Source organism: Oryctolagus cuniculus, chromosome 14, assembly GCF_964237555.1.
Source record: "Oryctolagus cuniculus chromosome 14, mOryCun1.1, whole genome shotgun sequence".
Classification (NCBI taxonomy): Eukaryota; Metazoa; Chordata; class Mammalia; order Lagomorpha; family Leporidae; genus Oryctolagus; species Oryctolagus cuniculus.
In genome coordinates this window covers 7588940-7616263 of record NC_091445.1, presented here as the reverse complement: position 1 = coordinate 7616263, position 27324 = coordinate 7588940, and the positions used below count along the sequence as shown (strand labels likewise).

General features: G+C 45.6%; 1 protein-coding gene across 2 annotated transcripts in view; it reads left to right on the top strand.

The window, feature by feature from the left end:
* Positions 1-3233: 3233 nt before the first annotated feature.
* EDIL3 (EGF like repeats and discoidin domains 3) overlaps positions 3234-27324 on the top strand; it is a 491890-nt gene continuing 467799 nt past the window's right edge. Inside the window, exon 1 of one of the 2 annotated variants that reach the window (XM_008261919.4) lies at positions 3234-3482. In XM_008261919.4, the coding sequence (XP_008260141.2) occupies positions 3416-3482 (67 nt within the window). In that variant the 5' untranslated portion in view covers positions 3234-3415. The remainder of the gene's footprint in view (positions 3483-27324) is intronic. The other variant, XM_051854033.2, reaches the window with a different exon arrangement.

Genomic DNA, 27324 nt, shown 5'->3' with positions numbered 1-27324 from the left:
GAAACAAACTGCCATAGACTGAGTGGCTTAGACGGCAGCTCTTGTCACCGCCCTGCAGGATGGGAGGACCAAGATGGGGCGCTGAGGTGGTGAAGGCCTGCGTCCTGCTTCCTGTGTGCTGAGTCCTCCTGTGGCAGGCAGAGAGCATGTCTCCTGTCATTTCTCACTCATGCGGGATCTAGGACCCTGGGGATTTAGGTTTCCACACAGGAATTTGGGGAGACAGAGACATTCTCCACAGTGAAGTCCAGCGAACTTCCCATAGTTTATTTTCTATTTGTTTTGCTGCTACTTTATTCTGCTTTGTATTAATGTGACATTTCCATTACTTTCCTTGTAACACTAAATCTACAAGATGGTGGTAACAGATGCTATAAGGAAAAAAAAAAAAAGCTTGTTGTAAAAAGAAAAAAAGAGAGGGGAGAAAAGTTTGCAAAATGCTGGATTAAGCACTTTTGAAGAAGTGTCTTAATCACAGAGCCATTCAGGGTACTCACTAAGCTACCATTCACCATGAATCTCTAAGAGGCTGCCTTAATATGGGATGTTTCCCAAAAATTATTTGGCCATGAAACTTTTTATTTTCCAGAAACCTATTAACAACTTCTGGAAAAGGAGGCCTGCAGAAAACAATTTGGGAAGTGCTGACTTCAAGTGATGTATAGGTTCATTTTCAGCCCTTTAGGTACATATCTGAAGGCGCTATAAAGCTGTAGGCTGGATCCTTCGTGATCAGTTCAGTCCCTCAGCACTGAACGCACCGGAAGAGATTCATGGCAGAGTTTTGTCCTTTTCTTTCTTCTCCTTTTTTAGAAGAATATCTGAATTTCTGTGGCCTTCTAACGTATCTTATCCTCCGCTTGTGAGGAGACTACACTTGAGTTCAGTGGGAGTAAAATGAACCCTATAAATGCAAATTAGAAAAAGGGACTGCATTCTTCCAGATGAAAGGCTGATAGATGATCATCATCATTAAGAGAGGGAGAAAGGAAATAACTCTGCCAGTGTTGCTAAGGGCCTCGCTCTCTCTCTCTCTCTCTCATACATACATACATATAACTACTTATCAATTTTATTGAAAACGAAACTTGAGAAAGTAGAGGTATTGAACTGGCAACATTGTTCATAAGTTGTCTACTAAGTAATAAAGACATTGACTGCCATTGCTCCAGGCATTTGGGCAGAGAATATGCACTTAACACAGTTTTGTGCCCCATGGAGGTTTTTTTTTTTTTTTTTAACCTTTCTTGAAATTACAAAAAAAAAAAAAAAAAAAGGAAGAGAAATGTTTAGTAATGTACACCATTGCCAAGTATCGCTTAACTTCCTAACATGCTTATTAAGATTCATGTCTTTATCAGAAAAGTAGAAATAAACAGGGAATAAAATGTGAAATTGAGCAAAATTGTTAGCATGCTCTTTTTCCTTAGATCTCTCATGAGAGAGAGACTGGTTTCTAATTTTATATTTTGGAGATTTAGCATTATTCTCCAGGAACAAGATTAGAAAACTAACATTGCACATCTTGTTTCAAAAATTAAAGGAATACTTTCTGATGAACACGCCACAGAGTGGCCGAAAGCACGCTTTGAAAATGTAGTATTGCTGATGTAGCAGGAAGTTGGACACTGTTTGAAATACTTTGCTACAACTCTGGATCTGGTACGCTAACATCTGTGGCTTTAAGCAGAAAAATGGTGAAGAAATGACTCGGCTTTCCCTTGGCAAAGGGACTTTTTAAAGCGTGTTTTTACCCGCCCACCCTACAGGAGATTTGAAGGAACCCTACTCAAAGGGTTTTTCTATTGTGGCTGTTTCTTTGTTTGCAGTGAATACCACAGCTCACCTCCTTCTTGGTCTTTAGATTTCTCGCTCAGCCTTGCTCCCTTGATCTCAGTCTAAACTCCAAAAGGCAGGCAGCAATCCAAGTTCAAGAATTCAAGGAGGCAGACGGAGAGGAAGTTAGAGCTCTGATTCACCTGTAATTTTCTTGCGGATGTCTCCTTTCCACTTCTCCTCTTCCAGAGGCGCCCTTCAATTTCTCTCCCTCTCCCTCCCTCTCTCTCTCTCTCTCCTTCTCTCTCCCTCTCTCTCCCTCTCCCCTTCCCTCCCTCCCTCTCTCTCTCATACCTAGGGGGAAGAAAATGTACAAGAGCAGTGTTTCATCCTGGCAGTACCTCAAGGGTCGGCACTGGATCCGTGCCCCGCAAGCAGTCACGCAAACGGAAAAACACAGGCGAAAGCACAAGCCGCAGGCTCTAAGCCTGGTTCAGTCGCTGGCTTGGCAAAGACGGGTCCATTTGCATCGGGTTTGGTGGGCAGCAGTGAAAGGCGAATCAGCTCAGGGATGCTTCAAGCACCTGTCCTTGCCTCCTGCTTCCACGCCTTCCCGTCTGAAACAGCGCGCGGTGACCGGCCTCTGGCCTCTGCCCTGGCCGTGTGCACAGCAGCGCCCGCCGCCCGCCGCCCGCCGCCCTCCCCCGGGCTCCAGGAGCCAGCCTGAGCGCGGACGCAGCTGGGCAGCCTGGCGGGGCCTCAGGACAGTCTGGCTGCGGGCGCAGCTGCGTTTCCCGAGAAAACCCCGCACAGTTCATTGTGCTGGGGGTTCGCTCTCTCTGTGCCCCAAGAGACACTTTCCAAAAAAAAAAAAAAAAAAAAATCTCCCAACTTTTCCTGGCCATGTTGAGAAAGGAAGTTCAGGGGAGTCCCTCCACGCGGGTCATTGTAGAGTCCACGGCTGGGGACTGAAAGGCGGCAAGGTCGCCCCTCGAACCCCGGCAATGCAGGGAAGTCAGAGGGGGCAGCAGGTGCCAGGGTGTGGCTGCGGCGGTCCCCTTTCTCTGCCAGCATCAGGGAGGGCGGGAGCCAGGGAATGAGCTGGGAGGGCGGGGGAGGGGGAGAGGGAGGGGGCGAGGCGCGGAGCGCGGGGAGGAGCAGCGGCGGCCGGGCTCACACGCACGCCGCCTCTGTTTGTACACAGTGCGCTCCCGGCAGCCGCTCGCTCCCCTCGGTCTCACGCTTCATTGTTCTCCAAGTCAGAAGCCCCGCAGTGGCGGCGGCGAGAGCAGCGCCAGCCCGCGCCCGGGGGGTTCCTGGAGCCCGCGCCCCGCCCGCCTCGGCCGGGACCCACCCGCAACGCAGGCTGCGCCCGCCCGCCAGCGGCTCCGCCGGCTGCCTGCCTCCGCGCGCCCGAGACCGGCGAACGCGAGGACGCCCGCCCGTTGCCTGAGACCACCGCTCGCGCGCGCCTCCCTCTCCAAGAACTGGTTCAAGAAAGCGCTGCGGGAAGAAGCCGTCCGTCGTGCTGAATTCGCCAGCAGGGGCGGGTCCGCTGCCTGCCCTGCGGTGCCGCCTCGGCCGCCCTGCCCTTCGCGACGACCCCTGACCAGCCGGGGTCACGGCCGGAGACGCGACCATGAAGCGCTCCGTAGCCGCCTGGCTCCTGGTTGGCCTCAGCCTCGGCGTCCCCCAGCTCGGCAGAGGTGAGGCGCGGGGCCTGGGCGGCAGGGGAGACCCCGAGACACACGCGCGGGGGTGGGTTGCGAGCGCCGCGGGCGGCGCGGAGGAAGCGGCGCGCCCGGGATGCCCCGAGAAAGTGCTCGCAAAGTGCGCGCGGAGTGCGCGGGGCTGACCTGGGGGACCAGGGGTTGAGGCACCCGCATGAAATCCAGGGATCCGGAAGGGGACGGCGCCAGAGAACCAGCGATGCTCCCGGGATCTCGGCTCCAAGCCTGACCAGGCACTGGTGGCGGCGGCCAGGAGTGCCTTACTTGGTGCCGTACTCGGTGCGGGATGAGGCTGGAGAGCTGCAGGGCCGGCCGCCCCCGGCTGCGGCGCCTGGCGCAGGGCTGCGGGGATGAGCCCTACGCTGTGGGAGAAGTGGAGACGTCTCGCAGGTCCCTCCCAGCCCGCGAGCACAGCATCTGCTGGCCACGCACCAGCCCGGGGGACCCCAGGGAGCCTTGGAGCTGGCTGCGCGCTCCCCACGGCACCACGCGAGGCCAGGCGCGGAAAAGTTGTGGGAGCCGCGCGGGCAGCGCTCTCCATGATCGGCGGCTGTGTGGTGAGGTGGGGAAGCCTCTTCAAAAAATGTGCCTAGTTGCCCAGGCGACTTTCAGGTCTGCCAGGCGTGGCCGCTGGGTCCAGATGAGCCCGGTCCGACCCGATCTCGCCACCGGCCTGGGCTGGGTAAGGGGTTGAGAGAGGGCCGAGGGCGCAGGGGCTTGGGTGGCGCTGTCGACAGGCAAGGGCTGGGCATCACCTCAAGACCACACACTGCGTGGATGGGTGGATAGTGTGCACCCTCTATCCGCGCGCCCATCTGCGGGTCCCTGAGGAGAACCAGGGCGTCTGGGGCGCCTGCTTGCCCCAGACACCGGTGTGGCTGGGCAGGTGGCCCTGGCGGCCCTGCTGGCCAGGAGGCTTGGCTGCACCTCGCCCAGGGCCTTCTCCCCGCCCGGGTCCCGACCCTCGCGGGCGAGTGCAGGTGTGCGCCTCGCTGCGACCCCCACGTGTGCCGGCTGCGCAGGCCCAGGCCGCCCCTAGGAACGGTAGAGTCTCGTGGCCTACTCCCTGCGCCGGTTTTTCCCTGCTCTGATTTCCCCACTGGATTCCTTCCGCACTTTGATCCTCCCCGGCGAAGAACCGCAGGCACCGGCATCTCCTCCTCCCTTCCCCGCCGCCCAGCGTGAACGCACAAGCACACTCACCGGGAGCTCCCACGCACCCGCGCCGCGCTCCCGCTGCTGCCCTCCCTCGCCGGCCACAGGCCGAGGTGCGGTGCAGACGCGGGGGCACGCGCGGGGGGGGGGGCGGAGGCTGGAAGCTGCGAAGGTGCGCCCTGTGCATGGGGCCGCGCCCGCGTCACGAGGTCAAGGCTCTGGAGCGCCCCGGGGCGCGCAGCCGAGGCCCCGCAGGGTGCAGCCCCGAGACCGCTGTCCGCGGGAAACGCACGCCGAGCGCCTGGCTGCCCGCAGCGCCGGACTGGCCCACTCCAGAGGTGGGGTCTGGCCTTTCAACTGGGGTCCCCGCGGACCTGGCAGGGCGGCCGAGCACCCAGTGCGCCCCGGGAGGCCTCTCCCGAATGGAGAGGGAGCCGAGAGCTGCAGGAAAGGAGTGGTGTGAAAACTCATATCTCCGCCCTGTTTTTCTCCCTCGGTTCTGTGGAAGGCAGCGTGCACCTAACAATTAAACTTCAGGCAAACTTGCTGCAGCCAGCGTTGGCACAGAACATTTTCCTTAACGCCCCACCCCAAACCCCGTCTAAAGCCTGTTGGGAGTCTGTGTTTCCCCTGAGTGCGGCTTGCCATTTAAGCGCATTGATGCTTGCGATTTGCCGTGTAACTTCTTTCATCAGTCGCCTTTATTTTAAAATTAAACCAATGGATCAGTCAGACTGAATATTTTATTAACTCCTAAATTATTCATCGTTATGGGTTGCTCCGGAAAATTCAATAACATGCATGCAGTTGCAGCCGGCACGTGACATCTTATGCAATCTGCCCTGGAGCCTGTAGTTTGTGCCTGAAGTCCTTAAGCAAATGGCACTAAAAAATTTCTGGATGCGAACCAAGGCTATGCATCCCTGACATTCGCATTTCTTGAATCCACCAATGGCGATTTATCGTGCATCCAGCCGGAGACTAAATGGATACCTGAACAGCCTCACTCGGATGATGACACTGTGCTTCTATGATTGGTATCACAATGTTTGTGCAGACATAACGGGTTTCTGTGTTTTTATTATTCTCACACATTATCCAGTTTAAATATCCATTAACTAATACCTTAAAATTAAGTGCGATCTTCAGATTCAAAGTGAAGCATTTTTAAAACATAGTGTCTGGAAAGACTGACTTAGCAATCATAATAGAGTGCCATGTAGCACCCTGCTGTGACAGTTTTGCACTTGGGCCATGCCAGGCACTGCCATGGTTCAAGGCAGGTGTCCCTGGGGTGTTAAAAGTTTATTCCTGGAATACTGTGTGAGAGTTGGGATGTACTTTGTTCTGAACATGGATGGCTTTGAGAGCACCTTCATATGAAGTGATAATGGTGAAACAAGTCGAGTGGCCTGCTCTTCCTTCAGTCTAGCTGCTGCAGACAGCTCTGAAGCCGAGCAGACAATCAACCTCTGCACTCCCCTCTCATTAAAAACTCTGTTGTATTTTCCTCTGGTGTCTCAAGGTCAGTGTTCATAGGAAACAAGTATTCAGATTCCAGGATGCTTGAAGTGGATATTCTAATAGAGTTTTTCTCTTGCAGCACGTTTAATTTTTCCTTTCTGCAGAATGTATAGCAGTATAAAGCAATAGGATATACTTGACTAAAACAAAATACCATGGTTACCCAACTCCACGGCAAAGTCCAAGTGTGATGGTTTTCAGAGTCCAAGCAGGCAGTCCAAAGTGAATTTCATTGTTGTTGATCAAGATAAAGTTATTAATTGGGTAATTTTTTTTTCTTACATTTTTTTTGATCTGTTGAAGTTTTACATGATGGGGATGGACATGTATGTTATAGTTTGTGTGCAGTGTTAGAAAAAACTGCCTCTTCTGACAGTTTCCCGAAGCCTAAGAAAGTGATCCTGCTATCCGTTGTTTACGGCATCATCCACATGCAGGTGCAGTAGCTTCGAGTATGACTTACGATGTAGTAGGCTCCTTGTACGCCTGCCAAGAAAAAAGAAAAGAAAAGCAACACAAGATTCAGAACTCAGTTTAAGCCAGAAGTAAATCAGAATGTGTGGATGCTGACTGAAAAACTGCAAATTTGGGGACTGTGTAATTAGTTGTGTGGCTTCTGTTGTAACTAATCAACTTTTTCCCCCACTTACTTGCTAAGTAGCTTGAAAATAGACATTGTTTTTTGGGAAAAAAGCAGAAAACTAAAGCCAAGCTGTTCCTCTTGTTTCGGGAAGATATGTAGCATTTTTTTTTTCTTTTATCAAAGCCCATGTAATGATTATGATGTCTTTTTGGTAAATAAAACCACATTTACAAAGAGTCAAATGGCTGTCCATGTGAAATGGAATAATGATTGCAAGGCTTCTCATGCTTTCCTACATAATAATGCTAGGGGTTAAGTATTATCAATACTTGAACTGAATGAATTACTGCTTAATTGTCATGGAGCATACCTTGAAAGGGTCTTTGCTTTTGAGAGCATCCTAGAAGGGAAAAGGAGACTGGCATTGACTGTCTCCTCGCCAGCAGGTGTCAGGATAATCAATGGAGATCTTATAAAGGAAAGAGGTAAAAAAATAAAAGAAGTAAACAGTGAATGCTAATCTACAAGTCCACGCAAAATGACTTTGTACCCTCTATGATGCCGATGTTACCAGATTTCCGTACCATGAGGAAGAGAGGGAGAAACTACTGCTTGTACCATGGGATTTTAACAGTTCCATCTCCAAGTGTGCCAACCACTGGCACACTGAGGTTGAACCATTAGTTAACAAGAGTCTCCTGTGTCATTTACCAAGGAAATACAAGCTGCAAGCAACTAAAGCAATTACTGTTGAACTTCCCACACCCTTTGCAGGCGTACCCTCCATTTTCACCATAGGCTTTGATTATAGAAATTTGTGGCCTTGATTCACATGGATATGTGCATTCAACTTCATCCTTGCACACATCTACCACACTGGACAAAGAAGAAAGCTTTTGTTTTAAATTTGTCCTTTTCTCTGCTGACGGTCAAGGGTGTGTTTCCCAGAGGTGACAAGTTCCTGCAGAACATAAGTCACGCAGCCCCAGAGACTACAGGACATGATAAATATGGCTTTGTCACTACCCGTTGCAGCCAGCCATGAATCCCTTAATAGGCACCTGTTGTGAAGCCATAACTGTCAGTGACTTGAGGGCATTTATTTTGTTTTTAATTGACCTTTAACCGATAACTTTTCTTCGAAAATTAGTTCCAGCATCTGCTGGTACAGCCCTTACGACTGTTACGGATTTGTTATGAGTTCTCCTTTTTTTCTGCACTTGCTGTCTTCAAGCCTCTCAGATTGCTTCCAGTGGTATCCTTTGTGTGTCAGATTTGTCCGAGAATAAAAAGCCTCCCTCCATCCCATAGCTCCCTTTCCTTGCCAGATGTCTGTCAATTGTACAATTGATGAGGTATCCACTCCTCATTCCTACAAGGTCACAAATCAACGAAACCTGGAGAAATTGGAATGTATCTTCTTGTGAAGAGGAACATAAAGAAGGGTGATAATGTAAAGCCTCGTCTACCCAATCCTGAGGTTTAAAAATTGAGAACAAAACGGGATCTGAGGTATGAAGACACTCAGGGCTTCACACCTTGATTTGGTCCATGTGTGTCCTGCCTGACACTCTGACCTGGGCAGCGGTTTATGTCCACCCCCTGTGGAGCGGCAACTTGCATCTTCATCCACACAGCACAAGCTGAGAGCCCCAAAGAAGGAGTCAGAAAACTGCTGACCACCTAAAATAGATGCCACATTGAGGCCTCAGGGAGTGCGTTGTAGAAAAGTCTCTTTCTCTTGGCTTTCCAGTTCCTGGGCTCTCTGTAAACTGCATTGAGAAAATGAAAGGCATGTGAATCATGCACACTCTTACACCAAGAGGAGTCTAGCAACTACGTGGATAAGTGATGCCTTAGAGTTTAGGTGGATTCATTTAGAGAGAGAAAGAGAGAGGGAGGGAGGGAGGGAGGGAGGAAGGATGATGAGAGAAGGTTTAAAGGCCCAAATCCATTACTCTGGGGGAGAGTAGTACAATAATTGGTACCAGTATTGGGCCTGCATCTTAGAGAAAGGCTCACTGTAGATGTTCAACATGTGAAGGGCACCAAGTCTGTGCAATGTATACCTTATTGAAAAAAGATGTGGTCAGAATTATTTAATCTTGCAAACCTGCTTAGTGGTTGAAGAGTTAGGTATCTGAAGGATACCTTGTTTTTTCATCATGCCAGAGAAAGTGTTATCACATAATTTTTATCAGTTTTTTTCACCCAGAAGTAATGAAGTAACAGCACTGTAACACACAGAACTGAATTGTGTAGGAAAGAAGTGGACCTCACAATGCAGAGAACATCCTGCAGTCATGCGGCTGTGTTTTAAAAGAAGCTGTACTGCTGTTTTGCTTTTCAATACACATCATTGCAGTGATAGTAACTGTGTAGGATTTATTCAACAGCAGGTTTATAGTGCATGACACAGAAGAGCGGATTTAAGTAAAAGAATTTAGGTGAAAGCTTTTTAAGCACTAAAGCACTTTTGAATGTGACTGTTACTATGGAGAAGGAAGATTGCCCGAGCTTTACTTGTTCTCTTTTCTTAAACAGATATGTATCAAACTGATGGATCTCTTGAAAATGATTTCCTGCGGCATCCTATGCTCTAAATGGGGAGGCCAGGTCTGAATCTCTTGTTAGGTGATGACGTTCTTGATTGGAAGGTAATCCATACACAAGGTTAGACCACCCTGCCTTCTTCAAGTCTTGCACTTGGCATTTGACAGTGGTTTATTTGGGGCATGCCAAATAATCCTTTAAGCCCCTTCTTGTACTGAGGTCAGAATGACATTTAGATTTTACTGAAACTGGAGATTATATGAGGTCAGCCAGGGTAAAAAGGTTCATCACGCAGAGAGGGAAAAGACCAGAACAGTCAAGTGGAAACAATGGAGAATGCTGTCATTGGAATAAATGGACAACACCCTCCCTGTAATGCAGAGCAAACCTCTCCCTGCCCCCAAGTCGGCAAGAGTCTTCTGTTCATCCTCACATCTGGGACACCCATCAGATTTTTCTTTCCAGATCATACGTGAACTTTATCCACACGATTTTTCCTATTTATTTCATTTTCACTTTCCATAGTTTCCCGTATTTTAAGCCCCAGCTTTTGTAGAATGCTGTCTACAAACAAAAACCAAGTTACCCTTCCCAGTCCTTTAAAGTTGATATTTCAATTTCTTGTTCCCTATTTTGTGCTTCAGAGCCAAGAGTGTAGACAAGTGCCAGGCGGCACAACACCACCACCAGGTAGCCGCAGTAACAGCAGAATCCTCAGCGAACACTCACTGTACATTCACCTGCACAGAGCTGCCCCTTGCACACCCGATGAGTGTTCCTTTGGAAAATGCTTGCACATTTGAAACAGCTGTACATCTTTTATACAAAAAATAGGTCAGAAGTAGTTGGAGGAACTTGAAGAGCCGTGTTTCTGACTTTCTTACATAACCCTTTCTTGCAGTGTGTTGTTAAATGAGCCTACTTTGGAAGCATTTTTTTTCCCCTGCTATTGCAAGAGCACTGTTAAAAATATAATGTTAAAGTGCAGCCCAGATATAAAGTGCTTTCTGTGTTTGTTAAGAATCTTCCATTAGGGGCAGGCCTTTGACTTGGTGGTGAAGACATCCGTGTCCCCCCATCAGAGGGCCTCATTTGGAGTGCTGGCTCTGGCTCCAGACTGCAGCTTCTGGTCACTGCGGATCCTGGAAGGTAGCAGTGGTGGTTCAAGTAACTGGGTTCTTGCCACCCACATAGATGACTTGAATTGAGTTCCTAGTGCCTGGCTTCAGCCTTGTGGTTATTGTAGGCATGCGTGGGAGCTCAGTTTCTATCTATCTATGTTTGTCTGTCTGCCTCTTAAATATCTCTCTAGCTATCTCTATCTCTATCTCTATCTCTATCTCTATCTCTATCTCTGTCTCTGTCTCTATGCAGGAATCCTCTACTGAAAAAAAAGAGTTCCTTCCAAGTGATACATTCCTTAGTTAGATACAAGGTTCTAACACTCTGGATGACTTGAATTTTGACCTACAAAAATACCTGTTGAGGGCATTGTTCTGTCTTTTTCTCTCTACCTGCAACCTGCTGCCTTATCAGCATACGTGCTAACAAGACACCTTCATCCTGATAGCTCTTCAAGTGCAGGAACTAAGTCTAGTGCGTATTGAGTGCCTTCTATGCATTCCACTATGGTGGAAACTCTAGGAGGCAGGTGCCCTTACTGCTGATTATCTGAATGAGAGAATGCAGAAGCAGAGAAGTTAAATAGCATCCTTTGATCACGCAGCTACTCAGTAGCTTGTTAGAACAAGAATCGGGCTCAAACCTAGAGCCTGCCCTCATCCACGAAAGGAAGCTTGTGTCGCAGTGAGTGACACATCCTGCACATCAGAGAGATATTTCGTGAAGTGACTTTATTTTGTCAGTCACACACCTCATCTGTAACCCAGTAACTGGTAAAAGTGGAAGATTGTTCGCTTGAGACAGTGATTTCTAATTTTAAAATTCATGTTGACAAAGTGTCTCAGCTCTTTGCATGTTTGGAATTCAAGGAGTATGCTATTTTGGTTAGAAAGAGTTAATGCAGCTTCCAGGAGGCATCATGACCAGGAACACTGAGGACCCCAGGGAGGAGAGGAGCATGTGGGAAAGATGCTCTCTTTACAGTCTTGCCATTAAATTTGACTTTGACATGAATTTTGGAGTTTCATTTGAGTTTTGAGGATTTTAATGCTTCTCCTCATTGCTCATTGCTGTTCAACATGATGTGTAGGGACAACTTTTTCTGCAATTCTCAGATACCTAATAAGGTACAAAATGATTCACGAGGTTAGCGAGATTTTTATTTCTACTAGTTTAATGAAGGTCTTTTAATTTGCCTCACTCCTCTTCCTCATTTAATTTTATTTCTGTGTAACCCTGTTAAGAAATTTTAGCCAAACAGAATCCCCGAATGATCTCATGCCAGACCAGCTTCAAAATCATGGGTTGCTTGAACAGTTGCTTAACCAAAGTCAGTTGGTTTTGAAAACTCATAGTTTATTACCTTTAAATATTTTACAAGATCATGAAAATTTCACCACCTGAGACCATCCTCACATCCTCATTAATCTTTCTGTGTGCATCAACACAGTGCTTAACAATGGAAATGGACCTCTGATGATTTCCCTAAAATAATCAAACAAGTTAAAATTCCAGAAACATTTCCCCCCTGTACCTTAGGAAGCACAAGTAGGGCAAAAATTCTTAGCCTTAATTAACAAAAAAAAAGAACCACAAAGGCCTGTGACTTGGAGCCCAGGGAGTTGGTGGAGATTGATCCTGAGACCACATGGTCTGGACCATGGATGTTTTACTCTGTGCTAAGCTGCCTTGTGTAGGGTCATTATAGTCGTGCTTGCTTTTTAGTTCTGGGCCTCTTGAGAGGAAAAATTTTGCTTTTTTAAAAAAATGCTTGCAAGCCCCTTATGGGTTCAACATTAACACTCTGTGCCAGCAGCATATGACACCTCTGTTCCTCTTTGGAGCCTTTTAGGGTTCTGTATGGCTTCAGCTACCTCTTCAGTGGCTCCAGAACTTGGCACTTCTTTTTCCATTTGCAGTTGTCCCAGAGCTTGGCTGCTTTTTCCATTTGACCACTGAACCAAACTTTTATAAGTGGGCGTGGGGCCCTTTTAACAGTCCGCATTAGACTTCCAGGAAGTTCCCAACACCAGTGGTTCCCACCTCTATTTTTAGGGTACCCACTGGCAATACTTTTTATTAGACTTCCTTGTCACATGGAGTTACTTCAGCTACCAGTAACTCTTAAATTTCTGACTTTCCATCTCTTACCAGAATTTTCTGTGTTTTGCCATTTTCACCTCCACTTTCGTGGACACTGTTCTTGGTCTGTATTTTAAGTTCCAGTTCTCCTTGCTTCTGTTTGGCGGCCTTACTTCTGGGGTCATCCATTCTTGGAAGGATTCTGATACTTAGGATTTTCCCCAGCGATTTCACCCATGTTTGCTTTATTTGCCCAAGTTATTAACACCTTTTTCCTCTTTATTAAGTCTTTGACCAAGGTAGTTCCCAAAGACCTTTGCCATTTCTAGCACTCAAAAAACATCAGTGGTGGGATCCATAGACAAGAATTCCTTGTAGGACCGAAAAGTATGGATTGAAGTTGTAAAGGGGATGAAAAAGAAAAAAAGGGTGTGGTGGTCTGAGGAAAAATATCACAGATGGACTGGAATGATCACACTGTAATCATAACAGAAGGAATTATAAATTTGGGAGGATAGCCACAGAAGTTATGGTCAAAGGACAATAGAGGACAAGATTATTAGAAGAGAAATGGAGGCACTGAAAAGTCAGATGTTGGAAAAACTCACCTCTGTGGGTACAAAAATCCCAGAAATATTGTGGCCTGAGAAGTGTTGAGTGGATGACAAGGAGCCAGGAGGCAGATTCTTCAAGGAATGGGGTAGGGGATGATACAGAGCTCAGTAGTAATTATAATATGTAGGTGGTGTTGAGGAGTGCAGATGCGCAATGGGAAATTTGAACTAGGCATTTCAGAAGGGAAGCAGGGAGAATGTTCTAGAAGCAGTGTGGAAGAGCAGGAGAAACTAACGCTACACCTTGAGACGTGGAAGTTGGGTGAGAGAGAGGACAGCGTCCAGTGGTGAGAAGTTCCAGGTAGGCAGTGATGTGGAGCCCAGGGAAGCCAGTTCTGGTCACTGTTCCCTTTGGTGGTCTTTAGCTTATAGCCTTTGATGTTAAACTTGCACCAAAAACGAATGTACCTCGCTAGAATCAGTGCTTTGAAGTACATAACACGTGCATGCAACAACTCTGTTAAACTTGACGACAAACATGTGGGGCTGTCCTTGTTCTCACTGCTGGATGCCGCTATGGACTGACAGCAGGGAAGGTTGTTGGCACTCAGAGCTGGGTTTTATCGCTCCAAATCCAGGAATCTGTGCAGTGTAGCACAACTGCGGAGAGAAGCCCCAAATCCCCGGAAGGATCCCGTCTAAATTTAACACGCGGCTGGGGACAGGAGATTGCCGCAGTTGTGCACTGACCTACTTTACCTCCTACGGATGGGCCTCTGTGCAGTTAGAGGGACGTGGAGCTTAGGCTCCCGGGCCTGGCTGCTGTGTCTGCACCTACCCTGCATTGTCGCCCACCATTGAGTGGATCACTTGCCTGAACGGTTCCTACTGGAAAACAGTTAGCATTGCTACCACGGAAGTGGTTTTTTTTTGTTTTTTTTTTTTCCTTTTTTTCCCCCTTTCTAAAATAGAATTGTGTAACCCTGTACATGATGAATTCTTTTTCCTCAAATTTACACGTTTCAAATATTTGTAAACCATAATGTTTTCAGTTTCTGACATGCCGGAGTTGTACATTTTTCCCCCTTTAATCGGCCCTTGTAAACCATTCCTTTCATCATTTTAGTTGTTTCATTTGGAATCCGTCCAAGTAGCCTACATATTTATTCTGCACGCTTGCCAAGAATTCAACAGAGAATTCCAGGGAGATGTTTCTCTGAAATCCTGGCACACATAGAGACTGTATTTTTCTTAAACTACATTCTTAATTTTTTGATCTATTCTATTTGTCTTTTATGTTATTCCATTAGGCAGCCCTTTTCCAATTAATATGCAGCTAGATCATGTGTTTTTTCCCCTAACTTTGTTGCCCTGGAGTTTACTTAATGCTTCTTCATGTGTACTTCATATAATTGTTGTGACTGTTCTGTGAGGTATGCTTTCCCCACACCGATCTTGGAACAAACTAACTTCATTTCCTGCAAATGATACTGCTTATTGTGCTGTTATTGCTATTTTAATATCATGTACATATCTGCTCAATAATAATGCAGTGCACAAATCTTTATCCCCCCAGCTTTTGATTTTATATTGTCCTTTTTGGGGTCTTTAAAGTATTCTTCCTGACACTATGCTCTATCTCATTTCCAGGCACATTTGTTTCTTTCTGCATCTTTCCGTGGCTGTCTTCTATATGTTCCCATTTCTGTGCTCCTAGCTTATTCCTCAGTTTGAACTATGCAAACCTCATCCATCTCTCTCTGATCCTCTTCTGAAAATAACCAGTGCTCCAACACTCTCCCTCCCTCCCTCTTGCTCTCTGCCTGTCCCCTCCCACATACACATACCCCTCCCTGCCATTATTCACTATCATTTGTTTTTTAAAAGCTCCTTTCAAAAATTGTAGTGATATAATGTTATCTCATCACTTGTTTATTTACTTATTTCTTTTTGACCTTGTGTCCAGGGTAGATGTGAAGAATATCCAGCATATTGTTCCTTAACGGAACACCAAACATGGTGTCTTACGCATAGCAGACACTCAGTTAATATTTGTTTGCTGAATTTATGCATGCATGCATGCATGAGTGAGAAGCAACTCTGCTGGTATGCACATCTTTTTATAGTTAATGTAATGTGTTCTTTTGATGGGCCTATTAAGTTATTTAATAAATCCTTATCTACGTGATGCACTGATGCATTGACTTGTGAGTCATGTTTCAAGGGATACATTTTTAAAAAGTAATAAATACTTGAATGGTGGCAAACTCTAAGAACTGACTGAATTAATGTCCTGTTTCTATAGCTGTCTAATTTATGAGCACTGTAAAAGAAAGATTTGGGTTTTAGCTTAAATAATCAACTTGCAATAAAATAGTGGTAAGTTTATGTAGAAGCTAGCCTGAAACTGTCATTTTATTACCAAAGTTGACAAGAAAAGTATGTGCAACAGTATCCAAACACTCGATGCTGTTTTTAACTGTCAGATGGAGGAGCTGCAGGTAACCCTTTGATCTGCTAATTGCCCAGGGTGATGAAAATCACTCCTAGAAGCAGTGCAGCAATAGCGTTCCTCCAACCAGGGCTTCTTCCCCCTCCCACTGTGCACATACATAGCTGAGCCCAGAGGTGCAGGGCAGAGGGCAGAGGAGAGAGGCGGTTTCCCCCAGGAGCCCAGAACCTTGGAAGGGCTGTGCCCCGAGTTGTTGGTGTGATGTGGATCTCCTTGTCACTGCAGTCTGCTGTTTGTTCCCTTCGAGGCAGCTATACCTCCACCTTTCTTAAATTCCCCCGAGGCTCTAATATAATTTCTATGCTTGGACCCCACACTAATTGTGTGATTTCCATTCCTGGTCTGAAAATCCTAAAAAGGACCTATTTTTCCAAAAAAGTTCCATAATGGAAAGGACTGTGTGGAGTAAAAACCATAAAATCTACCATTTTGCTCTTTTTTATGAGATAAGAGAAAACTTTTGGCAATGACTTTTTTTTTGTTTTTATGGCAGAGCAGTTAATGTCTTACCTTTTCTTTAAAGTATTAATTTTTTGATAGTTTCTTAGCCAGTAGACTCTTGTCTTAGAAAAATTGTAATGGTAAAACTTTGGTGTCTCTATTTAGGGACTTGCTTACTTCTGGGACTGGTGCTGTGGCACAGCAGGTTAACCCTCTGCCTGTGGTGCTGGCATCCCATATGGGTGCTGGTTCTAGTCCTGGCTGTTCCTCTTCCTGGCTGCTCTCTGCTATGGCCTGGGAAAGTGGTAGAAGATGCAGCCATGTGGGAGACCTGGAAGAAGCACCTGGCTCCTGGCTTTGGACCAGTCCAGCTCCAGCCATTGGAGCCATCTGGGGAGTGAACCAACAGATGGAAGACCTCTCTCTGTCTCCCTCTCTCTGTCTGTAACTTTACCTCTCAAATAAGTAAATAAAAAAATCTTTAGAAAATAAATAAAATAAAAAATACACTGCTTACAATAGGAATATTGAGCAAGTAACCCTTCATCCCTCCCTTCCCCCATTCTTACTCCCTCCCTCAGTCTGTCTGTCCCTCTCTCCCTCACCCTCTTCTTTCCTTCCTTTGTTTCTTTCAAAGACAGGGAGACAGAGTAAGAAGGAGATGGAGAGACAGAGAGAAAGTGCTCCTCTCTGCTAGTTCACTCCCCTGAAGCCCACATTGGCTGAGGCTGGACCATGCTGGAGCACGGAATTGGGAACTAACCTAGGTTTCTCATGTGGGTGGCAAGACCCAGTGCCTTGAGTCTCAGGGTCTGTATTGACAGGAAGCTGGAATCAGCTGAGGAGGTGGGACTTAAATCCAGACACTCATATAGGATGTGGGTGTCCCAAGCAATATCATCACCTACCTCATTTTTAAATTTTTGAAGTTTTCATTATACAAGACTTTAACCTCTTTGGTTAAGTTGATTTCTATATTTATTATTTTTGATGCTATGGAAAATACAAAAGTTCTCATAAATTCTTCCTCAGATTATTTGTTATAAGTACATAGACATGCAGCTGCATTATATTGTATCCTGTGACTTTTCTGAATTCATTTATTAGTCCTTGTAGGTCTCTCTCTCTCTCTCTCTCTCTCTCTCTCTGTGTGTGTGTGTTTGTGTGTGTTTAAAATGAGGAAGCAAGGTTCATATAGTAGCCATACTACTTGGAAACAGATAAAGATACTGTATCCTTTCCAACTTGGATGCCTTTATATTTTTTTCTTGCCTACTTTCTATGTCTAGAACTTGCAGTAACATGTTGCACAGAAGTGACAAAAGTTAGGTATCCTTACCTTATTCTGAGTCTTAGAGGAAGAAATTTCAGTCTTTCATCATTGAGCATGGTTTGTTTGTTGTGTGTTTTTTATTTTATTTGCAGCTTCTACTATGTTCAGTTTATTTCCTTCTATCCCTACCTTGTTAAGTGATTTTATCATAAAAGGATGATGACTTTTGTCAAATGACTTTTCTCCATCAACTGTGATGACTGTGTGAATGATTTCCCTAATTCTATCAGTGTTGAGACATCCTTGAATTCCAGGAATAAATCCCAACGGCTCATGGTCTATGATCCTTTCAGTGTGCTGCTGAGTTTGGGTGGCTGGAATTTTATTCACAATTTTTGCAACACTGCTCATTAGGGATATTTGCCTCTGGTGTCCATTTCTTGGTCAATATTTTTGTCTGGTTTTGGTTTCAGGGTAATGCTGGCCTCACAGAATGAGTTAAGGACTGTTCCCCCCTCTTCAGATTCTTGGAAAATTTGGAGAGGGGTTGATACCAGTTCAACTTTAAATACTTGGTTCAGCTCAGCAGTGAAGCCATCTGGCTCAGGGCTTTTCTATTTTGGGAGATTTTTAGTTGCTGAGTGTGTTTCCTTGGGTGTTCATGTCTATGCACTTGTGTCAGATTTGGGAAGGTTTCAGCTACTATTTCTATCACTACTGTAGTGCCCCCCCTGTGCATGGTTTTGCTGTCCATCAATTCAGTTGACCCACAGTCAACCAAGATCTGCACATAGAAACATGGGAAACTCCAGGAATAATAATTTATAAATTTTAAATTGCACAGTGTTTTGAGTAGCATGATGCCGTCTTGTCCTGATCCATCTTACCTGGGCTATGAATCTTCTCCACGGTGAGCAAGTGATTTATGCTGTAGATGCTCCCACCCATCTGTCTCTGAGTGGCGTTTCAGCAGTCAGATCCGTATTGTGTTATCACCATGTTTGTGTTTAGGTCACCTTTTTCCTTATAATGGCCCTAAAGCACAAGAATAATGATGCTGGAAATTTGGTTATGTCAAAGACAAGGCATAAAGTGTCTCCTTTAAGTGAAAAGGGGGAAAGCTCTTGACTTAAAAAAAAAAAAAGAAAAGAAAAAGAAAGATACTCATATACTGAGGTTGCTAAGATTTATAGTGAGAAGTGATCATCTGCCTGTGAAATTGCAAGAAAGGAAAATAAACTTGGTGGTTTTGTTGGTGTACCTCCAACTGCAAGTTATGGCCATGGCCCCAGTGAGTGATAAGTGCTAGATGAGATGGGAAGGGTATTAAAGTATGGAATTTGGTACTGGCTACAGTTTCTCTGTCCATGGGGGATCTTGCAGCATATCCAAGTGACTTCTCAGCTTCTTTACATGAAAACACACAGTTGATGTTTAAGTTCATTATAGAAAACAGTAGGTCATTTGGCAATATTGGGAATGTAAAATAGCACTTCCAAATATTGAACTGTTAGCAGGCATACCTGTGCAGTGTAACTTGAGTTGGCGATTTTATTTGATTCATATAATCTTCGAAAGACACTGGTATAAAAATTGAAGGCCTGTTCAGATACTTCATTCCTTCCCTAACACTTATAGAGGGAAATTAAAGCCAAATAAGTTGATGAACCACTTGGTTGCACTACAGGGCCTTAAACCTGGCCGTTTGCTTTTGTTGTAGTAAAAATGAAAGTATGTAGGAAAGGAAGAGACATCATTGTGTGCATTAAAGTCTGCTAATCCAGGAATTAAAGTGGAAACCCCTTCAGGAAACATATTAATACACATTTGAGATTAAAACTGGGTTCTTCTGGCCTTGCCGCTGTTTTGGAAGCTAGGTTGTGAGGTGTTCTGCATCACGTGCTCTGTGTGGGCATCTGCTACAGCTCATGACTGTGGAGGATGTCATTCCAACTGCAGCCATGAAACTATTGACAGAGGGGCCGGCGCCATGGCTCACTTGGTTAGTCCTCCACCTGCAGTGCCGGCATCCCATGAGGATGCCGGTTCTAGTCCCGGTTGCTCCTCTTCCAGTCCAGCTCTCTGCTGTGGCCTGGGAGGGCAGTGGAGGATGGCCCAAGTGCTTGGGCCAGTGCACCCACATGGGAGAACCTGGCTCCTGGCTTTGGATCGGTGCAGCGCTGGCCATGGTGGCTATTTGGGGGTGAGGGTGAACCAACGGAAGGACGACCTTTCTCTCTGTCTCTCTCTCTCTCACTGTCTATAACTCTACCTATCAAATAAATAAATAAATAAATATAAAGAAAGTATTGAAAGAAAGTGCATGTGTTGAGTCAGCATCTCAAATAATGAAATCTGTAATGCAAAAACAAAATAAAGATGTGAAGTTTGCAGAAAAGTAAGCTAAAATTCCTTGAAAGTTAAACAGCCTTTAAAAAACATGGGAGGTAATGAATGGAATTTTAGAATTTCCTGCCATCACTTTATTTGCTTTGAAATGAGGATAATTTAACCATGTTAGAGAGATGATTACCTCTTCTATTTGCAAAGATGTTAATAGTTGTAGTTATTCCTAGCTTTTTTACAGAACAGTTCACATATCAAGAAGACTTTGTAGAGAGAGGGTTCATTCTGCTTTAAGAAGCTAGAATTTGTGTGTGTGTGTGTGTGTGTGTGATGATACTCCAGAAGGTAGGGGTGTTTGTGTGTGTGTCTGTGATATCTTACCTCAGAAGGGGTGTATGTGTGTATGTGTTTGTGTGTGTATTTGTGTGTCCATGTGAATGGGATGACCTTATCCCAGAAGGGTAGCATCACCAGAAAGTGTTTATGTGAACTGTGTCTGTTTCATTTCATACCTGGACTGACTGCAAACTGACGAGATTTTACACAAAACTCATCAACTGTCCATCTTTTCTCTTGCTACTGGTTTTGGAGAATTGGCTTAGCAAATGGAACACAGCCAAACCATGAGGCAGGATGTATGACTCTGAACTACTCATTTCTGGCATCCTTTCAGCACATTAAAATAGACTTAGAAACATACCAGGGGATTCCAATTCAATCCCATCAAGGTGGCATGTACCAATGCCATCTCACTAGTCCCAGTGATCAATTTCTGTTCACAATTGATCATAATGATAGGACTAAGAGCCAAAGGGAGCACATAAACAAGACTAGTGTCTGCAAATACTAGCTGATAGAATAAAAAAGGGAGAGAACGATCCAACATGGGAAGCAGGATACACAGCAGACCCAAAGAATGGCAGATGTCCTAAACAGCACTCTGGCCTCAGAATCAGCCCTTAAGGCATGCGGATCTGGCTGAAAAGTCCATGAGAGTATTTCAGGCATGGAAAGCCAAGACACTCTGGCAAAAAAAAAAAAAAAAAAAAAAAAAAAAAAAAAAAAAAAAAAACCTAAACGAAAGATCTCTGCAAGTGAGATCTCAGTGGAAAGAACGGGGCCATCAAAGAAGGAGGTACCTTTCTCTGAAGGGAGGAGAGAACTTCCACTTTGACCATGGCCTTGTCTAAATATGATCAGAGTCAGTGAACTCAGGGGGCTTCCATAGCCTTGGCAGCTCATGACAAGAGCCTAGGGTGATTACTGAGGCCATAAACAAGAGTGTCAATTTGTTAAGTCAACAACAGGAGTCACTGTGCACTTACTCCTCATGTAGGATCTCTGTCCTTAATGTGCTGTACATTGAGATTTAATGCTATAACTAGTACTCAAACAGTATATTTCACTTTGTGTTTCTATGGGGGTGCAAATTGTTGAAATCTTTACTTAATATATGCTAAACTGATCTTCTGTATATAAAGAGAATTGAAAATGAATCTTGATGTGAATGGAAGGGGGGAGGGAGAGGGAAAGGGGAGGGTTGCGGGTGGGAGGGACGTTATGGAGGTGGGGAAGCCATTGTAATCCATAAGCTGTACTTTGGAAATTTATATCCATTAAATAAAATTTAAAAAGAATATTTAATATGTTAATATGGTGCCTAGAACTTTTTAAGAAAAAAGATGTTGCTGGAAGAATCTTGCTTATGACACTGTCCAAGTAAATTTTTTGCCATTTTATTAAATAACTGAACACTCGCCTGGGTTATTGGAAAAGAGGTTGCATCCCTGCCATGTGAGAGGCCGCTGTTAGCGATAATCCTGTACCCGGTCCTCCAGTGACGCGGACGTAACACATAGGATTGCAGCAGAATGTGAGGAAAGACGGCTGTTTGTCATGTCCAGCTAGCAGTAAGAGATGATCTGTGCCAAGTTCCACCTTGAAACTTGCTTGGGTATCTCTCCCTCCCAGTGTTTACCGAGGTTTTCACTTCAGTAATTGCTGCTCTAGAGGTTGTAGCCTGTGCAAGTGGTGGCATTCCTTACTCTGCCTTCTTTTCTAATCTAACAGGAAATGACTGCCGGAGGGCATTCAGTTCATCTGCTCACCGTATGCTAGGAGAAGATGGGCGGGAGCAGTGAAGTTATCCCCAGTCTTGGAGCACCTTGGCCTTTATTTGACCAGCCGCAGTGTTCAAGCAGATTAGCTGGGTTCCGACTCTGTTACTGGAACTCAGGAAAGACAATACAGAGATTCGTTCCTGTATGTCCTTACAATTCTCTCAGGTCCAAACATCTGGGAAGCTTTTTTTTTTTTTCTTTGACAGGCAGAGTGGACAGTGAGAGAGAGACAGGGTGAAAGGTCTTCCTTTGCCGTTGGTTCACCCTCCAATGGCCACTGCAGCCGGCACACCACACTGATCTGAAGGCAGGAGCCAGGTGCTTCTCCTGGTCTCCCATGGGGTGCAGGGCCCAAGCACTTGGGCCATCCTCCACTGCACTTGCGGGCCACAGCAGAGAGCTGGCCTGGAAGAGGAGCAACCGGGACAGAATCCGGTGCCCCAACCGGGACTAGAACCCGGTGTGCCGGCACCACAGGTGGAGGATTAGCGTGTTGAGCCGCGGCGCCAGCCTGGGAAGCTTTTAGATTGTGAATTATTCAGTTACCCCTGCAAGACCTGGACTCTGACTTCATTAAATCTCTCAATTTTTCTTCTTTTCTTGATTAACCTTCCCCCTGCCTTGTCTTAGAGTTTTTGTTCAGTGTGTTCAACGTTGTCCCGCTTTAACCACACTGCCTGGGTGCTTCGGCTCCTGGGATTCGCTGGCCTGGGCGGCTTGCACTGGGTGGTAGTCAGCGGACGATGGTAGGCATCACTAAGTTGTGGAGACGTGGGTTGGTCACCGCTCTGCGAACCCATTGCTCGTCCAGGTGTCATGCAACTCTGAGAAGTACAGCATCAGAATGAGAGCTTTAAGTTCTATCACAGTGATCACAATGACTGAGATATCTACACCAAAGTGAGACTTTCTGGGCAGTTCATTCACTCCTTGTGGACCACAGAATCGGAAGAGAGGAGATCGGGGGGCTGAACTAGACGTTCTGTGGCTCCAGCTCCTGTTCTCCCTGCCAGGGTGTGGATGGACAGTGCCGAGGTCAGCCTCTCTTTTCCAGCTGTGGTCTCTCACTGCTGAGCAGCCTCTTCCCATCCTATTCATCCACCAAATCACTTTGATTGCCATGTTCTCGTTTTTGATCTGGAAATGCATTCCTTCAGCTCTAGAGCTACTTTGCTGTCCTTAAGTCCACACTCTGTTGAGCTTTTACAATTTAACCATCGGGTGGTTGATTTATTTTTCACATTTTCAAGCTCTCAGGGGATACCTAACCTGTTTCAGATTGAAATAGTATGCCTGAGCCACAAACTAGAGACCATCATGTTGAAGTTTAAACCATGGTTTTGTTATTTATTTCAGAAATAAAATTGCATATTTTAGAAATGCGATTTGGGCTTGTACATTTAATGATTAGCAATGTGCTATAATAAATTATTTATCTAATTTAGTGCTTATCTGAACGAATTTGGGGCAAAAGTTGGTCACTAGGGATGATATTTATCCAACTTCTTGCTGTGTTGAGTATGCCTGCTTTGCACATTTTATGATAATGCTGTGAAGACAGAAGTGTATGTGGATGTTTTAATCAATCAAATGGTTGATTTAAAAATGTTTCCTCACATTTAAGTTATCTTTGATGAGAACCAGGAGCTCTAAAATGTTCATCTTAATTTGTGTGTGGCAGAGTAGCAACATAATTAACATAGCAGTTTTTGCTAAACAAGCCCCAAACCCCATACCTCCAGGAGTAGGGTCTTTCAAAGTAATTGCCCAGAGGGGGCTCATCCTTCTTTCCAGAATGACTCAGGGTTGTCCCTGTGGTGTCTCAGGCTCCCTCTGAGGCTGCCTTTAAAGCCACGAGATAAAATGAAGACCATCTTTTCATGCCATAGTTAGCCTCTGTCACGAATCTGTTTGCTCAGCTTCCCCTCAGCCAGTTCTCTCGGCATGATGCCGGGAGAGGCTTCAGCCGTTCTAAAAACCATTTATAACCTCAGAGGATCAGACTCTGCCTGCATTTAGGTCCTTTAATCTATTGCAGCGCAACCCGTGAAAGCAGTTCCGAAAGGGAATGCCTCACTCTCGCAGAGCGAGCCTGTGTTGCCTGCATCACCTCACACAGTGGTGTAGATGTTTGAGATTCTGAGCGGCTCTCTTCCGTCACCTTCTTGTTTATACATCATTAGCAAACACTGCCCTATCGAGGGCCCAAGGAAAGATTACATGAACTGGTTAGGGGAGACCAGGTGTATTTCCGAGTGCCCAGCCTGCACGGGTGGTGCATACGCTGGAACTAGCCTCTAACCAGTGAGGTGGCAGGGTCTACAGAGCTCATCAGTGTTGTTCAGACTGCTCCTGGGCTGTGTGCAGGACTCTGTGCTTAGTCTAAGATTCTCGTGAATTCCTGTGGCTTCCAGCACAGAACCGCAGCCCTGGAGAGGAAGCAGTGCATAAGGCCACTCTGTCCACTTTACTGGTGATTCACAGGAAACTTTTGATGGATGATATCGTGGGGCCCAGGGAGGGAATGGGGTGGGGTGCAAAGCTCCCTACAACTCATGTGGGAACAGACATTAAAACGATGGTTCTCCCACCATCCAAAGGGCCAAATCAGAGGTATTTGAAGAATCAGACCTGGAATCCATGTAAGGAGCATTGGTAGGGATTGCTAGGTCTAAGATTACAGCAGACAGAAATGATAGTACTGCATTTATCAGATTGTGGTAGGCAGAAAAACGGTCCCTGAAGCCGTCCACGTCGCTATCCCTGAACCTGCAGAGGAGCGACTCTGTAGGTGTGAGTAAGTTAAAGATCTTTTTAAACAGACTTCTTTTCATCTACTTGAAAGGCAGAGAGAGAGCAATAGAGACAGAGATCCTCCATCTGCTGGTTTATGCCCTAAGTGCTTGCAACAAGTGGGGATGGACCAGGCCAGGGCCTGGAGCCTAGAGCTCTGTCTGTGTATCTGGGTCGCTCATGTGGGTGGCAGGGGGAATTCCTTGATGTGCATTAACAGGAAGCTGGGTGGGACGCAGAGTAGTGGAAACTTGAAGCAGGCACTCTGAGATGGGATGCAGGCATTCCAGGTGGTAGTTTAACCTGTGCCACAATACCCACCTCAAGTTAAAGATCTTGAGATGGGGGAATGATCCTGGATTATCTGATAGGCCTGATGTAATTGCAGGGGTGCTTCCATGAGAAAAAGGAACATCAGAAAGTCAAAGGAGGACATGAGATGCCAGAAGCAGAGGAGAAGAGGCCTTTAGGGAAGAGACTCTCCCTGCCCTTGTTGGCTTGGAGAGAGCAGGGGGTAACCAGTCAAGCAAGCTGAGAAGGAAGAAAGAGGTTGTCCCCAGAGCCTCCAGAAGGGAGTGCAGCCTGGTGACGCCTGGACTTCAGTCCGGTGAGAGCCCCTCTTAGTTTTGTTCACTGGGCCTGTAAGGTAAGTGGAGGTGTTTGCAATCCAGTGAGTTTGTGGTAATTTGCCACAGCTGCAGTAGGAAAGTGATAACGCTGCCCCCACTCAACCTAATCGGGCATTCCCTCTTCGTCATTGTGTGGGGCCCTGGAGCCTGGGAATAAGATTGTTTTAAAACATGATTTCTCATGCAGTCGGCTCGCCTTTTGTAAGACATTCATAGAGTGAATTCATGTGGAAGAACAGCTAAATTAGAGAACAATGCGTTTAAGCATGTTTTTATCAGTTCACTCGTGATGTAACAGTGGTAATAAATTGACACAATTTGCTAGGAAGATTTAGTTTCTTTTTGTTTAATTTTAATGTTAAACTATGCCTTCCAGCCCCCTTGTCACTTGGTTAAAAAGAACCTGGAAAGTATCTGTATAATTTCACAGTACTAAAATGCTGTTGTATCTAATATTTCTGGAGGTAAGAGGGCCATGTGCTCTGATTTAGAAGCATTTTTTTCCTCACAAAGATCTCTGTATCCATAGCAGTCAGTTTGACAGAATTTGATAGGTGATTGTTAGTGAGGTGCTTAAAAATATGAGGCAGACATGAGCAAGAGGGGTAGCACCAGGATTAAAAAAAATTCTCATAAGAAAATGAAAGCTGTTAAGGTACAAAAAGTATAGAAGGTATAAAGTGGAATTCTACACTAAATTTATCTTGAATGTATCTCAGTTACTCATGCTTGGGGAATGTAACACAGATAAGCTATTGAAAACACAGTTTATTTATTTTTAAGAAATGCTGTCTCATGTGATAGTCATTTAGCTACCATCAATTGGCCAGCTGTCTTAAAACCCATTTTCTGGCCAGTGCCGTGGCTCAACAGGCTAATCCTCCGCCTAGCGGCGCTGGCACACCTGGTTCTAGTCCCGGTCGGGGCGCCGGATTCTGTCCCGGTTGCCTCTCTTCCAGGCCAGCTCTCTGCTGTGGCCAGGGAGTGCAGTGGAGGATGGCCCAAGTGCTTGGTCCCTGCACCCCATGGGAGACCAGGAGAAGCACCTGGCTCCTGGCTTTGGATCAGCGCGGTGCGCCGGCCGCAGCGGCCATTGGAGGGTGAACCAACGGCAAAAGGAAGACCTTTCTCTCTGTCTCTCTCTCTCACTCTCCACTCTGCCTGTCAAAAAAAAAAAAAAAAAAAGAAAAGAAAAAGAAAAAGAAAAAAAAACATTTTCAGCAGAGTCACTGTCTGTTAGACAGTTCCTTCTACTGTTGGTTCCTAGGCATCATCAGCATGGGATGGGTCGGGGGAGGCACTCATGTGGCTTCTTCCCCACTGTCACTGCACACCCTTCTTAGCCACAGATTGGCATCTGCCACTCGCGCTCCCCCCAGGCCAGTGATGCCACTAGAATGTGGCTCCCATTGTGCACCTGGAGTATTCTGGTGGACATTGTTCTATTTGATCCTTGCCAGAATCCCAGGTGAACAGTCTACATGGCCCTTGTCCTACATGCGGCCATTTCCCACGCACCTGGGATTTTGGAGGTTGTGCAGGGAAGCAAAAACATCTCAGGAGGTAACAGGAACCAGTGAAAAGATGACGAAAACAACTAGTCATCTTCACAGGAGGCTGTAACCCAACTTCCCGATAGCGCGTGTCTGGATTGTCTTCTAGGCAGTTATCAGATACAGTACATATTGAAATACATCAGACAAACACAGCGTTAGCCTTCGACAGTAGGATTTCAGATGAGAATGATAAAGGTAGCAAAGAAGAAAGAGCAGTCCTTGGGATAAATTATGAAAACCTACAAAATTGTTTTCCCGTATGACCCTCTTTGTGGTGTTGGAGTCATCACTAAGGTAGAAATTATTCTTATACAAAAATATCCCAAAATCTCTCTCTCTCCAATCAGTGTTTGATTCCTTGTTGTGAATTCTTAGGGCCACCACAAGTTAACTTTGCTAGGTATAGGATAACGCAAACCCATTTCCATGATTTTTAGTTAAAGTAAGTCCCAATCCAACTTATTTTTACTATAACATCAAGATTTTTAAAAAGTTTTATTAGATGGACTTAAGATTACTTTATCAAGGAGTTATCTTGGAATAAAACCCCCTTGTAAACACAGAGCATTTTACAG